Below are 17,500 nucleotides of genomic sequence, written 5' to 3' on the forward strand. Positions count from 1 at the left end.
AAAATGTATATATAATAAAATAATAACTGATTTAAAATAAAAAAACAAAAATAAAAATCATATTAACACAAGATTAAATTAGTAACAATTAAGTGTAAAATACTAGATTATAATAAAAAATTAATTAGTCAAAATAAAGAGGTTATATTATTAGAAATTATTATAAAATAATGAAAATAAAAGATGACAAAAATTATACAACAATATTACATTATAATAAAGAAGATTAAATGAAGTAAATTAAATCAAGCTTTTTAAAAATATTATTATTAATTTATTTACAAAGACAATAAAATAAACCAATTAAACTAAATAAACCAATTAAAGTAAAATACAGGTTAAATGTAAAACAATGTACAACACAAAAATTAAATTAAATTTACAAATAAAACAAAACAAAATAAAATAAAAAACTGAAAGTGGAGTGGAACCTGTTCACAACTGTTCCACACGAGAACTGATCTTCGCTCAGATGCTCATCAAACACATGGAAAGAGTGGCTCAACGCAGCAGCTGTTGTTCTGTGCGCTTCTCTCTTATTCAGCGTTTCAATTAATATTGTGGCGCTGGCTGGAGCAGCACTTAAAGCCATAACTCACAGCGGGCCCTAAAGAGGATCCGGGTCAGGCGCTCATTACACAGAGCCCGAGAAGAGCAGCTTCTGTAGAGTCAAGGGTACAAACACGCATCAATCACCGCTGCCTCGCTCTGATTGGCTGCCGGGGAAACCGCCGGCTGTCAATCAAACGCCGAGCGCAGGTGATGTCATCCAGGCGTCTGACAGACGGACGTTTATTGATGAAGCATCTCGGGAAAACCTGAGACGTCTTAAGAGCAAGCCAAGAAAAAGACAGGAACACACGCTCCAGATGTGAATGTCCTCCATTTCCAACCATTCAAGGAAAAAACGATACTTCCAAAAAATCACTTTTTATTTAATATGTGAGGAATATCTCTGCTCTCAAACACTAAAACAAGGAATTACACTGCAAGGCTTCTGTCTTGTTTTCCAGTCAGAAAGACTAAGAATGGGTTTACTTCTTTACATCTAATCTCATTTCATGCAACATTTAAGGCATTTAATATCCTACATATACAGCACACATAAAATAATTATTGGATGTTTTTAGGGCGTTGTAGTCTTACAATATTTATTTTGTCCAATTTAATCTAAATTTATTCCAGCCACTCATCCACCAGTGTTTTCTGCTCATATTTAAAGTGAATTTTTTATTTTATTTTCCAATAAATGTTTCTTGATTTAAGGATGACCTAGAACTATTAAATTCAATATTTAAATTTAAATATTAAATGTAAATATTAAATTAATATTTTATATAAAATTTTTATTCGTTTTTTTCTGCAGTGCATTCAGTGTTTTTGTTTGGTCTGTACTTCATCGTCAGGTAAACGCCTCCTGAATGAAGGACGCAGCACTGACTTCAAGACCTTTCAGACTTTCTTTTGGGGCTTTGATCTGTGGAGAGGTGACGGGCGAGGGCTGGTTTTTGGGATGGTCCGTGTGATAACGGATGGCTAACAGCAGCCCAAAGCGTCCAAACAGCGCTGTGTAATAGGATTCCTTTAGCGAGGCAGATGGATGGCGAATCCGGGCGGTTTCATCTACTAAAAGACGGCATAAATCACGGGATGAAGCCGAGGTTATCGCCAGCCTGCCCGCCTCATGAGAAACCTGCATTAAAGCATTAGTGAAATTAATTCATCTTTCATAAGAGGCCGGAGCCGTATCTGTGATCTACGATAACAAGCAATTTCTCACTACTGAGAAAGCCCTTGATAGACTACACAAATCTGCTGCTTTAAACGGCCCAACATTATGTGGAGTGCTGCTCTCCGGAGATTCACGAGCGCGTAAATCAATGCATCGCAAACTTTTCTCTTTCTGTTTTCTCTCTGCTTCTGTAAACGTGGTTGTTTTCTCATCAGGAGGAAGCCCGGAGACGCGTGAAAGGCCAGAGCGCTGTTTTTGCATGTGTTTGCCGGAGCGTGAGAGACGGATGGGTGCCGCGGATCCCACTGACACCGGCGCTTTATTACTACATCAGCTCTACAGAACACGGATATGAAGCGGAGCCGGCAGTAAATCACCAGATCTAACTTACATTACATGCAGGTAACCGTCGGCACTCCATCAATTAAAAAAAACATTCAAGAAACCAAAGGGAAAAGAAAATATTGGGCTTAATGCTTCGATAAATACGCGGCACTAAAAAAAAAAAAAATGATACACACACGTGCGCGCTGTCGAATTTATCACGATTGATTGCATGCAAAAGAAAGTTTGTTTAGTGTGTACATTAATTATACTTAAGAAAAATATCTTCTTTATATATTATTTACATTTGTTATAAATTACATGAACATAAAATGCATAAGTGAATATATGTAAAAATGTTTTCAAAATAAATACTGTACATAAATATGAAAAAATTGATGTTTATATAATAAATAAATATAATATTTATATAATATAATATACATCTAAAATATATTTAGATACATAAAGTAAAACTGATTTTGGACATGATTAATCATTTGACAGCGCTAATATCAATATATGCACATGTACACGTTTTCATCTGAGGATTGATCTGAGCATTTTGTTTTGTAAACAAGGCACAGAAAATGATATTATAACGCTTTGTCTGGAAATGACCTTAAACAACATCGAGGGCCGCTGATACCGTTTCCTATGCAGCGACGTTAACCAATCATAAGAGAGAAGACTTAAAAGACCCGCCCCCAAAAAAGATGCTTTTAGACTTTTCTTCATATATTTATACAGCAAGTAAATGCATATCATGACCCCTTTAAATACATGATTATAATTTGTTTTGGTTGTTTTATTAATCATTGTTATTTATAACTTAAACGACGTATTGTTAAATGATTTAAATCAACGATCCCGTGAGCCGAACCTCACACACACCTCAGGGAAGTAGTCTTGAGGAAACTTCTCTTTCTCCAGCATGGCTGTGTTTGGCAGAGCGTCTGAGCACACCTCCTTCCCGAGCAGCTTCCTGAACTTCTTGGCTGCGTGAAGGAAATAAAACAGCGCTGATTAACATGCAAACATGTTCAGACACTTATTAGAGCAGGAGATCAGGGCAACTGCGCCACCTACTGCTCACACACACAAACCAGGAGCGACTTCCTGGGACGCTGGAGATGAAGAGCATTACACAAATATAGTATTTAAGTATAACACTTTTTTTACTTGCGTTTATTTTAGCATAATTTAAACAAATGGAAAAAGAAAAATGCACTTAAATGCATTCAGATAAAGTTTATAAAAATAAAACATATACATAATATTTATTCATTTGTTAGTTTTTTAAATTTACGATCCATTTCATTTAGCTGCATATAACCTCATGACTACAACGCATCGAGATGCTTAGCTTGAATTTACTTTTGAGTTTGTGTGTGACACTTAAAGAAGACTACAGTTACAAAAACCTTTTTAAGTAATAAAAAGCATAAATTAAACAAATATAAAAAAGTGTTTAAATGCAAATAAATTATAAAAAAATTATAATACCATTAAGTTAATAATATTATAATAATTATATATATATATATATATATATATATATATATATATATATATATATATATATATATATTTATTTATTTATTTATTTATTCATTCATTTATTTTTATTTTTTCAATTATTTTATTTTACCAGATAAAATCCCATGGCTATAATGCATTTTGCTGCTCTACCTTTGAGCTTTTGTGTGTGTACCATCACAGCGAAGTCACTTTTTCCCCTTTATATCAGCATAAATGAATCAGTTTGCATGCTTTAGTTTTTTAGTGTGGAACAGCACTTTGCTGTAAAAACTAACGTCACGCGGGAAAGCCCTTCTTTTTCACAGTTCTTCTACTGAAAAGACGCCGGGTCTCTTCTGCAGTGAAATATGATTCATTCAGGTTTCGTCCCCGCGTGATGAGTTTGATGGAGAGCGTGATTACGGCCATCATGTGAGAGATATCGTGGTCTTTAAGAGCTCGGGGTTTGAGCGGGGCTGAAGGGTCCGGCGGGGGCTAATGCTCACACTGCTGTAATGGGAGTGGCTTTAATTAGCGTGACCGTCGGGACACGCGACCTCTGACCCCTACCGCTGATGAGGTCACCACTAACTGTCCAATAGCCTGAGTGCGCTATTAGCACAGGCTGAAATCTCATGAATTAAATCCTAATATTAATAAGCATTACTGTTTCCTATCGGTTACTCCATTTTAGCATGTTTTATGGCTTCTGAAACAACCTTGACCGCTCCGGATCTGATGGGATTGACGACACGCCGTATTAAAAGGGACACACGTACCTTTGAAATCAAACTGCTGGATGTTTTTCAAGGATTCGTGGATGAAGTAGCAACATCCCAGAGCCTGAAAGACACAGAGAGAGACATGGCTGAACACAGGAAGTCAAAGGTGTGGTTTAGTTCTCGTCATCTTCTGCACCTGAGGGATTTCTTCACCTGGGGCTGGCCCATATCTTGGTATTTCTATTATCGGTTTAGCTGATGTATCGGAAGTTTTTTTATTAAATATTGTGATGTCATATCGGCTTTATATCGGCCATCAGTCTCCAAGATATCGGTGATCAAAAAATACATATCAGCTAATCAATCTTTAGTCGGTATTTAAAAAAAATCTATGTATCGTCCATCAGGTGCCAGGATATCGGCCAGAAAAACTGCATATCGGTCGACATAAACTTATTAAAGTACTAAATACATCTAAACACATCACATGGATCATCAGTTTTTGATTAGATTTACGCAAGCATTCAAATTTTTACATGAAATATGTATATATATATGTGTGTGTGTGTGTGTGTGTGTGTGTGTGTGTGTGTGTCATCAGCCATTAGATACCAGCCATAAAAAAAAGAAAATCCATATAAATTTAACCACTTTTTCGTATTAAAAAAAAAAAAACACTATTTAAGTATCAAAAATAAATTTTAATGCTTCTTATTAAATTTATTTAAAATTTTAAATGTTTAATTTTTTTTTTTAATTTATGCATGTGTCTTTACACTTAGTTTAAATTTAATTATTAGATTATAGATAATGATAAATAATAATAAAATAATTCTTTAAAAGTTTATCCTCTAATCATTCTGCTAATGTTATGCGTGTGTTTTTTTTATTACATATTGTGACATCGCCACAAAACAAAAACAAAAACACCCAGTCAACCAGTACTTGGCAAAGTATCAAAAATGCATATAAATACAGAAAAAGTGCATATAATACATAAGATTTTATGTTATATCATCGGCCGGATAAATTATCGGTAACAAAAACCCATATTGATTAAAAACCACTTAGTGCTAAACAAATCTAAATACATCATCTTAAATCTATTTGGGATACATTTCAGAAATGATATGCATTTTTACTTCTTTCTCATTAAACGTTCTGATATCATATATATATATATATATATATATATATATATATATATATATATATATATATATATCGGCTTTCAAGATATGAGCATTAAAAAAAGCTGTATCGGTCGACCACTACTTAGTGAAGCATCAAATACACCTAAACCCAGCAGGAAAGAGCACTTTTATTACTGTCTGGTCAATAATGCATCATTGTAGTGAGATTTCTCTGCAGAATATCAAATGACGTCAGTCGCGTTTCATAAGTTCATGCGTTTATGTAAAACCCCACATCACAAAAGAGCACAAACTTGCTCTTATGAATATGAAGGAAAGGCCTCTTTTCTTATGTAACGAGTTCACGGCGCTCAAATATAACATGTAAATTATAGCCAGAGCCGATTCTGTCAAAGCGCTCGATCTGAGCCGCTCAAAGCAGCACAGTCAGAGTTTAGCATGACCAAAGATTTACTTCAATAGGATTATATTCTTAATTTTTACCGAACAATCAGATGGTTTCTGTGTCTGTCGACGGCCCAAACAAACGGAGCCCGCGGGCGTAAGGCGCCGGGGATTTGATGCGGTTCACAGTTCACTAACTGCTTTTCTGAGGGGCTTTTGCACCTCCAGTCCTCAAGTTGGCCTAAAAAGAGCAAAAACCTGCTTCCTGTCCGCTCGGGGCTCAATGCAGCAGCCCAAAACTGAGGCTAAAGCCCTCAATAGTGTCTAAAGACGCGGAGAGACGCTCAGGAGTCATGGGAGACGAACGTCCCGGCATCAGCGAATACAAACGCTCACAGAATACAGTTAGGAAGCAAGAAAGGAGCACAATAGAACTGGTTAGAGACGGACTGAATGGCCATCTGACGCTCTCAGGTTCTCTCTGCTTCACTGATCTTCACACACATGCAGGACCTCGGTCCAAAACCAACACCCGCCGAGATCTGAGCCACACTAAACACCGGGTTACGTGCCAGGGACTGGTGACTTTATTAGGAGCCCCGAGAGAGGTTTAGACTCGCCTCTACTTGATTAAAAATGCAGTAAAAATGGTCAAATATTTTTAGAGTGTAAAACAGCACTTTTCTCTGTGAATGCGTGTTAAAGTTTATAATATTTCTGTGTGTTTTCAGCATCATTACTCCAGTCTTCAGAGTCACATGATCTTCAGAAATCAGAATAATATACTGGTTCACTGCTGGAGAAACATCTCTGATTATTATCAGTGAAGAAAATAGTTGTGCTGCACAATTTTGTGGAAACTGTGATGCGTTTTATTGGTCAGGATTGAACAGAACAGCTGTATCTTTTTAACACGAGAAATGTCTTCACAGCCACTTCTTATGAATTAATGCATCACCGATAAATAAAAGTATTGATTTTTCAGAGATAGCCGGCTGTAGAAGCGATTCAAAGCTCTGTATCTCTGTCCAATCAGTGCTGCTTTAGCTCTTATAGAGTCACTGGAGGGGCGGAGCTCCGGTTTAGACCCGCCCAATAAATCCTGATCACGAAAAACGGTTTAACGGTTTAACGGTTAACTCCATCATTAAGTATTAAACAGCTCAGTCTCTGTAACATGTTTCAGCAACGCATTTCTAATATATATATAATGTGTTTATAAACAATTCTCAAAATTGACTTTACACGGACTTTATTTCAAACTATTAAACAATAATTAATTCGGTTTTCACAAACACAACAGAACATATAAATATATATATATATATTCTACTTATTCATAGTTATATATATATATATATATATATATATATATATATATATATATATATATATATATATATATATATATATGCGCATGTGTATACATTTTTATTTCATTATTGTTATTATTATTATTATATTTTTTTTATGTCACACATTATTGACGGATGACCCTGCACCTGACATACACGGGTGTTTTTTTGGGGTCAGACTCGTGTGAATGAAGCTGCTGCTGATGAAGATGATGATGAAGATGATGGTGGTGGTGGACTGGCACTGAAGGACTGTGGGCAGAGAAGCCCTTCTGCATTATTTATGAGCGCCACGCGGCTCATCTTGAGATTAAACATTTGCTGATTTGTCAAAAGCACAAACAGAAGGTCCCGCTCACCCCGGCGTTCACATTTAATTGATGAGAACATTCCCGGCTCGACCCGGCAGCCCGGCGACGAGAGGAAGAGAGACGCAGAGATGAAGGTCAGCTTCCAGGAAAGGCTTCTGTTTATTTCTGTTTGCTTTAGTTTATGTGCCGTTTCACCTCAAACTGAGACGGAGACGCCCATTCCACGAGCGACTGTATGAAAGCGCAGCAGATCAATACAAAACACATTCATTCAGAAGAGCACCAGAATCAGGGATAGTTTACTGTTTACTCCTCAGAAACTCACTGGACCGCTGAACACATCAATATCTGTGCTAACCACAACTGAAAGAAAAATTAAAACCAGTGGGATTAACTGCAATGAATTTCATCCAAAATGTTTACATAATGTGTGTACTGTGTATATATTCTGTCTATATTTGTCCATTTACTTACATCTATATATTTATTCATATATTTCTATCTATATAATTTTTTTATATATTCTATATATTTTTATTATATACATATATTCTATATTATATATATATTTTTTTATTTTATTATATATATATATATATATATATATATATATATATATATATATATATATATATATATATATATATATATAAAAACACACACACACACACACACACCATGTATAAACCAAAACAATTCTTACTTTGGATGTAATTCATTACAGTTTCCTGTTTGGCAGCACTATAAACACATTTCAGCTAAAACTGATTTTATATAAACTATGTTGGCATACTAAAATTAATAATATTTAGTATATTAGTAATAACACAAATGCACAAAACAAATACTAGAACCAAGATGGAAGTAAATTGAAATGAATTCAAAACAATAAAATGTCATTTCTACTTTCTACTACTTCTCGTACGTAATCAATGCACCAATAAGCTACGCAAACAGAAAATATAGAAAATATATTGGGCTGAATAAAATATATGAAATAAAATAAAATAAATTAATACATTTAAGATAGCTGTCAGGGCAACATTTCATTTAAATTCATAAAATAATGTCTTAACTTTATGTACTAAAATAGCTAAAATGAAAACTGAGCCAAAAAAAAAAAAAAAAAAAAAAAAAAAAAAAACTATACAAATTACTTAGACTTTTTTTATTAAATTAAAATGAAATAAGTAAAATAAAGCGGATTCCAAATATTAATAAAGTGATAATCATGTATTAGTTATACTGTATGCAAAAGAGCCCTACATGAGCAAAAAAAACACTCCTAGGCACACAAAATCTACTTTACAGTAAGATCCAGTGAATGGACATGAATGCACTAATTCACTAACCGTGCTAATCTTTGCTAACGTTCCCTAATAAACACGAGCTTTTATCAATGAACAGTAAATAAGGACATCTCTGATAACATTTAAAATGATCCATAAACATTTTATATCGGCCGAAGCATCTTCAGGCTGATCTGTTGAGATTATGAAAGTCATGACTTCTTCAGATAATCAGAGCCGCTCAGAATAAAGCATAAACACGGCAATCTAATCACGGTAATAATTCCACACACAAGCTCTAATGAATATTTAACGTCAGAGTTCAAGCCGGCCTCCTCCCGAGCTCTTCATGAAGAAGCTATTATATCAGCGGCCCGCAATTAATCCATTTGTCCCGCGCTGTGACAGGGTCCAAATATTAATTGGAGCCGGACGGCGCTGACAGGAATCTCTTATCTTTTAAGCGGCGCTTTACAATGGCCAGTGTCAAGCGTATGTTTGTCACGTCCGGCGTTATTGATTACCTGCCAGATTCGCTCCAAATAATTAAAAGTGTATTTTACATATTTATAAAGCGGACTGTCATGGGCACTACTTAATTCTCCATTAGTAAAATGCACTCTGTTAAGTGTGCGGCGCAGGCCGGACGAGGAAATGAGTAATCGCCGTAATTGCAGACAGAAAGACAATAAGCCAGCCATAAAGGCAGATTTTATTGGCCGCTCTGACAGAGAAGGTCTCTAACCCGGACCGGACCGGACCAGACCAGACCAGGACGATACGACGGGGAGGTTATTACAGCTAAAAATAAACTGAATTAACCATGCATAATGACAAAATATATATATATATATATATATATATATATATATATATATATATATATATATATATATATATATATATATATACACACACACATTAAATAAAAAATATATAAATTCAATACTTATATTTTTAAAAACTACAAAAAGGCCATTTGCATGATTCACAAATTAAAAATAAATTAATTCATAATATAATTATAACTTATATTATATAGAGAGAGTATTCTGTTTATTAATAAATAATTTAAAATCAAAATGATTAAAAACTCACATTAAAAAAACTAAAATTACCTAAAAATATTAACAAAAAACAAAAAATTATTTAAACTATACACACTTATTACATTTTTTTTTTTTTTTTTTTTTTTAAAGAAATTGCACAATTACTAAAACCTCATCTAAAGCTTAAGTAATAAAATCTAAACAAAAATGTTTTATTTCAGCTGGTTGCAGGCATTACTTTTAAACTAAAACAAAGCTAATTTCTTTAAAACTATACGCATTAGTCACATATATTTATTAATTTGCAATAAAATTATAGAAACAAAATTACTAAATCTACAATTAAATAAAACATTAAACAATCTAAATATAAAAAAAGATGAATATGACGATCAAATAAATGTTGTAAATGATCAAAAACCGCTGTAGAATTAACTGAATATTTCCTGCAGTCTTCAATCCATAGACGAGCAGCAGACTACATGAAGCACAGAGAAACCATGAATCACAGACAACATTTGCACTGAAATAACATGATCGCTGGAGTAAAGCGCAGCTGAAGGCCTTCAGACGAGACACGGGCTGAGCTCCGCCGCTCGAATCCACTGACCTTTCATGGATTTTTTGCGGTGGCTTTGAAAAATGAGCCATAAAGCAAACATAAAAGTGGTCATTTTTCCACAGCGGTCAGACCTTGATTCCTGCGAGAGTGTGACCGGCGTGTGTGAGGATGAGCCTCCCGACGCTCATCATGCGTGTGCGTGTGCGTGTGTGTGCGTGCGTGTGTGTGTGTGTGTGTGCGTGTGCGTGTGTGTGTGTGTGTGTGTGTGTGTGTGCGTGTGTGTGTGTGTGTGTGTGTGTGTGTGTGTGTGTGTGTGCGTGTGTGTGTGTGCGTGTGAGAGATCACAGCGATTGAAGATGCCATATCAAGCAGGTATTCCTTACACACTTCTTATAAAATCCCCTGATGGATAGATCCAGAGGAGAACATGGTCCTCAACCCCGCATCGGTGACAGAGACCTCGACTACAGCTGGACTTTCCCAGAGTTCAAAGACTAATGAGTCGGAGATGAGCAGAAAATTAAGTCATCAACTAAATAGCGAAATATGCAAATGTACAATTAAATTATTAAATGAGTAAATGAATAAATGGCCAAACATTTAAAAGAGAGTGCTTTTTTAAAGTTCAAAGACTAACAAGTGAAGAAATAATTAAGCAACTGAGTATATAAATGAGAAAAATAAATAAGCAATTTTAATATATTATATTACGTCCTAATTTTGCCATAAAATGTGTTTTTTTGGTGTTTAGGCTAGATGTATTAGATAGATGTATTTATTTTAGATGCATGCAGGACTTTCCCTCAATATAAACTTCAATGAGTGTGAAAGCCTGTACTCGCAAATTCAGGACCTGATTAAATATTATACAGAGACTTTTGATTTTATAAAAGTTCTCGTTTTAAAATGTCATGGTTTGTCATGCCCGTACGAACGCTATAAAAGGCTTTGGTTCATGTAAATGAAGGACTGTGCCGTCTTACTAAAAGTATTGTTCTTAAGGGTCCTGTGTGCTTTGTATCACTGTTTATTAATTCTGAATTCATTCCGTGCTCATATCGCACTAAAACTGATGCGCCCCTGCCCTGGATCAGCGTTTCTCAACGAGTTCAAAGGTTTAAGAAACGTTTAAGAAGGTAAATTAAACGCCAATTAAGAAAAAGTCAATTAAGCCTAATTTTTCGCTCTAAACGCTTAAAAGCAAGTACTTTCCTGGAGTTGAAAGACTTGACGGAGCTCCTCTGAACTAAAGGAGCAGACATTAACACACATTAAAGCTCATTAATATGAAGGAGGCTTCATGCAGCTCCGTTCTGAGCGTCTCCGGTCCCTTCTTTCATTATTTTAAAATCTTCCTTCAATGATTGATCTCCAAACCGCTGATTGCATTTCCCATTTTTGTGGAAAACGTTACGGATAGATCTAAACAAAGCGTAATTGGCCGGTCCGGAGCTGCCAACGATCCGGTCCGTTCTCAAGGTTGGCCGCCTCGCCGGGGAAATATCGTGCATTAATTTCATTTAGCCTCCCCCCGACATCCAGCGCTGGAACTTAATTAAATTGCTTGTCCATTGTGTTCATCCACTTACAAAGTTAATGATATTGTGCGGCGGATTAAAGAGCATTTTATAAAGCGCGCTGGATGAGAGCTGGCAGACTCTACAAGGGCCGCTTGAACCCGTCTGTCCCCGGGGCCCGATGCTCCTGTAATTAGCGGTGAAATGGATGCTTCCGTTTGCCAAGCTCCTGCCAGGATCATCACTGCGCGCCGGAGCCTCTAACCCGGCCGCTCACCGCGTCTCACGCAATAAAACCATCACGCCAGTGACGTTCAGCAACAACACACGGAGCCCAGAGACACACAGCGCTATCTTTCTACGCCAACCTCAAATAAACTTGAAGAAATTACGACAGAGGTGTATCGCAATACAGCAGCATGAGCTTCTCACAACTGTCTTTCATGTTTGATTTAAACTTTTATGATGCTCAACCCGGAAGCCGCCAGAGCGAAACACAAGGCCCGATTGCTGAACAAAACACAAATAATTCGATAATTATCCAGATTAAAAATAAACAACAAAAAAAAGAAAACGGCAATTGGGCAAAATGCACTCTCGAAAACAATGTGTTCATTTTTAACACATTTTGCGTTAAATGTGTAATTTTCGGGAAACAAATCATCAATACAACGTGTTAAATATCAGCCAATCACACGGCTGCTTGCGTCACGTCCTGAGCCGTTATCATGAGATTCAAGTTTTCAGCGTCAGGGGAGAGAACTTATTTTAGCAAGCTTTCAGGGTTTAAGGTAGATTTATTGATGTTAGCTTCACATGAAGAAGTGAATCATCTCGGACGCTTTTTAGCTAACGCTATTTTGCTATGTTCGTTATGTGCAGCCTATAAATAAAAAACATTTTTGATATCTTCACTTTGAACGGAAGACACTCACCGTCTGCTGATGAAAAGATGCAAACAGAACGATTCTGATGTTTAAATTTCTGCATTTAGATTGCTTGCTTTTTTCATTTTGAGCTTTTAGTCAATGTAGCAGGTTTAATAAAAGCTGCATAAACTATACTTGAGTTTGCTGTGTTACTGCATACAAGATTTCCTCAAAAATAACTGTAGAAAAATAAATAAAAATAAAATAAAATTAACACAAGTTATGTTCATTTTAACATCCTTTTTAAGAGAGTGTAGGGCCCTAAAAACATAATTGTTGTTCAACTTTTAATAAATTGCTGTTAAGTTGTATAAGCTTCATAATTTCAACTAATGACACATGACTCTGATTATATAAATATACAGGAATAATCATAATTCTAACAAAAACAGATGAAAAAAATATGGACCTTTCATAAGAGCCTAAAAATATAATTTTTATTACACTGTTAAAAAGTGTTGTTAAATTATTGTAAAATTGTGTATTTTTAGTCATTTGAAATCTTAAATGCTTTTCAGTTTATAAAATTTTAACAGATAAATGGAAACTTTTGTGGGGAAAAAATGAATTTAAAAAAATTTAATAACATTTTAACAATTTCTTTTTGTTGTTGTTGTTAAAAAAAACCCAAAAAGGTATTTGATGTGGCGCGTCTGGTCTGAATCTGTGGTCGTATCTCACATGATCAGGTTAAGAGAAGCTTCGCTCCCCTCTCTGAGACTTTATTGGACTAATTTCACGTCTGACGTCTCAAAGACCCGAGACATTAAACGTCTCATTTATATTCTGCTTTGTTAATATCCCACGATCTGTCAGAGCGCATAAAAATCAGCGCTCTTCTCAAGCGCAGGACCTCCGGCTTCTGCTGCCGCGGCGTGGCGTGAGCTAAACGGATTCCAGCGGTAAAGTGTATTTGCTGGAAAACGCACCGTTTTAAAGCATCCCAGAAGTGCCTTATTTGTGCATGCAACTTTCTCCACGACTCTATTTTCATAAAGATGCATAAGCGAGGAGCTTTCCATTGTTTTCCTCTGGGTTCCTGAAGTGAACATGTTGTGCTCGGCTAATCGGATCATCTTCTGGACGGCCACGTACATGATAAACATTGTCTGCGTTATTAGATTTGCACACAAAAAACGTCAAAGCCCAACAATTCAGGCCTCCATTACTAATTAAACCGCCGTTCTCATGCGCCTTCATTTAATCGTTTCGGATGCCAATGATAAAACGCCTTAATACACTTACGCTCATTAATGTAAATCATATTCCACTATAGATGTCCAATAATTAAAAAGAATATTTCTCCGTTTTAAAAAGGTATCCTCATTAGATAGAGACTCTCTCGGAGCGGACCGCTCCACAGAACGATCGATTTCTCTTTATTCCCCACGCATGAAAATATTGTTAATGTTGACGTTGAATGTTCATCAATCTAGATTATCGTGCTCTTTAATATCTGCCCGGTTCCTGTGATCGTTCTTTATGCATCTGATTGGATTATGAGCGTTCCTCAGATGTGATTGGATGCGACGGCGCCGAGTCGCACAAAAGAGACACAAGGACACCAACTCTAACCAACTTCTACTTCTAATCTGCTTTAGAAGACGCGCACGTCACGTCACTTTCATCGTGAGACCGAGTCCGGCTGCAGCATTAAGAACCGGCTCGAGAAGGACTGCTGAAACACTCGTCTCCTGAATATGATCAGACTTTACTAACAGGAGCGAGACGAATGGAAAGAGCAATGACGCGAACAAGAGAAAGAAGATCAGAACTATTACTGTAACTTGAGAAGACTGTAAACTGGAGCGACTGCTTAAAGAGAGTTCAGAACAAAACACATAGAAATGTTCTGAAGATGTATAGACTCATGTGAACCCAAGGAAAACCAACAGAGAAGATACGTAAATGAATCTGGTGAAGTAACAGTATAGCGGTATGTAAGTAATAAAAAAAAGCTTTAAAAGATTTTAAAGTTTGCACATTTATAGGATTTATAAAAAAAGACAGACAGGTATCTACTTGGTAAAAATAAAGTAAGCAAATATACAGACAATGAACACATGAGTAAATTAAGAAAATCTGTAAATAAATCAAAAATAAATCAAGCAAGATTAAATAACTTCTTTTTTGGGTGTGGGTCAAAAATATGTAAATAACAGTAAAAGACTTTTAGATTAAATTGATTCATTTGAATTAAACTGAAGTGAAAAAAATAAATACATCCGATATCCAAATAATGAAGATTTAGATATAAATAAACATAACTGAAAGGGAAACGGGTTTTTATTCCACACTGACAGATATTTGTTGTTTGATCAGTTTCTCATTAAAGTCATCTTGATTTAAGACGGAGATACTCAAAGAGAGTCAGCATTTAGATCTCCTGATCCTTCATTTGTGGAAGGACGCATTTGAGACTTTTCTCCAAAATATGACAACACGCTCCATTCCCAGTAAACTGAAAGATGCTCGGAGCCTAAAGCTGGGTGTTTCTCGAGCAGGGAGCGTGAAGCCTGAGCTCCGGAGGATTCTTTGTCTTTATGTGAAAGCGACTGGCTGCCGATGATGTGTTATGTAAAGCGCTGGGATCCGCTGCATGCGGCTTAGTTACACCTCAGTGCATCGAGAGAGACCAGAGAGCGCGGGGAAACATTCTCACATCCACACATCATCTCACCGTGCCTGATTTGTGTAATAATAATCACAAGCAAAGGGCTTTTCACAACACAAACGCTGCTTCAGTTTATCGGCCCAATCTGCGTATCGGGACGTCCCATGAAAGAAGATCAAGAGCGCTGTTCAGAGGAAGAAACTCCAGCCAGGTCGCGTTTGCAGAGAGAGAGAGAGAGAGAGAGAGAGAGAGAGAGAGAGAGAGAGAGAGAGAGAGAGAGAGAGAGAGAGAGAGAGAGAGAGAGAGAGAGCAAAGGATCTTGGGATTACAGCAGACAAGACTGACACACACACACACACACACACACTGAACTTCCTGCAACTTCAACACAACTTCCTGTTCAACACTGAGAGCTGTGCACCATTCAGAATGAATGTAAAATGCTTTTTAAACATGTCTGTATTCTTTCTCTCTCTCCGATTAAGTGACTTACAAGATATTTCTAGATTATATTAATGATTTGTAATTTCGTGTAATGATTTTTGTATATATATATATAACACCTGATATTATTGGCATGTCAAATACTGACAGAAACACACTGATCTTTACGAAGATCCGTTAAAATAAAAGTCTGGTTAAGATAATAAAATAAAATACATTCAAGTACTGTAATATAGTATAACACAGTACAATATTTGCAATATAATATAGATTTGTTTTTTATCAAATTCTAACTGAGAACTTTTCATGCAGGTTTAATTTCTACAAAAATATTGTGAATTAGTAGTTATATTTTCATTTGATTACATCTTATAATTTTTTTTTAATTGCAGAGAGATGAATTTAATTTTGATTATTCACACAGAAAACGAAGATTAAAACACAATTTGGGAAGAAAATAAACAAACAGACAGGGCTCGTTCAGGCTCATCTGGGTCTCCACTGACCAGCTCGTTTGACAAATAAGTGTCTCAAGATTTGCCGGTGAATGACCCACATCTCATAAAGCAAACAGCTCATGGGAACGGCGAGCGACGGCCTTCATCTGCTCTCTGCTTGCACAAACGCACAGGAATGCAATTAAACGCTTAACATTAAGAGCTGAATCTAACTAAAGCAGCATAACATCCAATCTAATTACACTGGCCTTTAATGAGCTTCTGATTGGCCGATGGGCTGGGAACACAAGAGAAGCATTCAGAAAAGGCAGCATGTGGACTGAAGTTTCCTTTCTCTGTGATTAAAGTCCACTTGGACGGAATTAAACACTGAAATATGGTTATGTTAGCTTTATGGCTTCATGAGCGAGTCTTTCTGAAGTTTCTGGACCAGGTGCTCCGACGAAGCGCGTTCAGAGCAGATAAACAACGCTCTGTTAGTCCGCTCAGCGTCCATCACATGATTAATATCAGGCTGGGTCTTGTTGAGAAAAGCGACCGAGCGTTACACAAACTAACTCAAAAATCTCCAAACCAACAGCACAGATGAAGAAGATGAACTCAAAAGATCTTCACCAGCATTTTACTGTTTGCAGACTAAAGCTGTATATTTTAGAGACGCAACGAATGATTATTTCTTCTAGTATCCATTAGTTTTTTCAAACAGTCGACTACTCTAGCAATTGTTTTTTCTGATTATATCTAGTGATCTTTTTTTTTTTACTTTACAAAAATTGATACGTACAACTCAAGCATAATATTTAAACTTTTATTTAATTTTTTTTCCAAAAAGTACATTGTTGAAGTAGAGGTCTCATATCCTGGGGCGTTTGTGATGGACTGGAAGACGAGATGAAAGTCTTTCTTTCTCTTAATCCTGTATGTCTCTGAAACCATTTGGCCTATAAGACTTGTGTAGCTTGTTAAAAACTTGGAAAGAAAGAAACGTATTTTAAAGAAAATTCTTACAAAGAGAAAAGAAAAGTAAGGAAGAGGAGGTGGTGGTGTGTTCATTCTGTTAAGTGGAGGTGGTGGGTTACAGGTTGATGTAAATGTGCCGCTGTTTAACTAAACAATACAGGAGTGAAAGAATAAA

General features: G+C 36.1%; 1 protein-coding gene across 1 annotated transcript in view; it reads right to left on the reverse strand.

Moving 5' to 3' along the window:
• LOC122356328 (inositol polyphosphate-5-phosphatase A-like) overlaps positions 1-17,500 on the reverse strand; it is a 116,253-nt gene that overhangs the window by 53,618 nt on the left and 45,135 nt on the right. Inside the window, exons 5-6 of the mRNA XM_043254889.1 lie at positions 4,357-4,420; positions 2,951-3,054 (exon numbers count right to left, since the gene is read on the reverse strand). Of these exons, the coding sequence (XP_043110824.1) occupies positions 2,951-3,054; positions 4,357-4,420 (168 nt within the window). The remainder of the gene's footprint in view (positions 1-2,950; positions 3,055-4,356; positions 4,421-17,500) is intronic.

The sequence above is a fragment of the Puntigrus tetrazona genome, chromosome 13 (assembly GCF_018831695.1).
Source record: "Puntigrus tetrazona isolate hp1 chromosome 13, ASM1883169v1, whole genome shotgun sequence".
In the NCBI taxonomy this organism is placed as follows: Eukaryota; Metazoa; Chordata; class Actinopteri; order Cypriniformes; family Cyprinidae; genus Puntigrus; species Puntigrus tetrazona.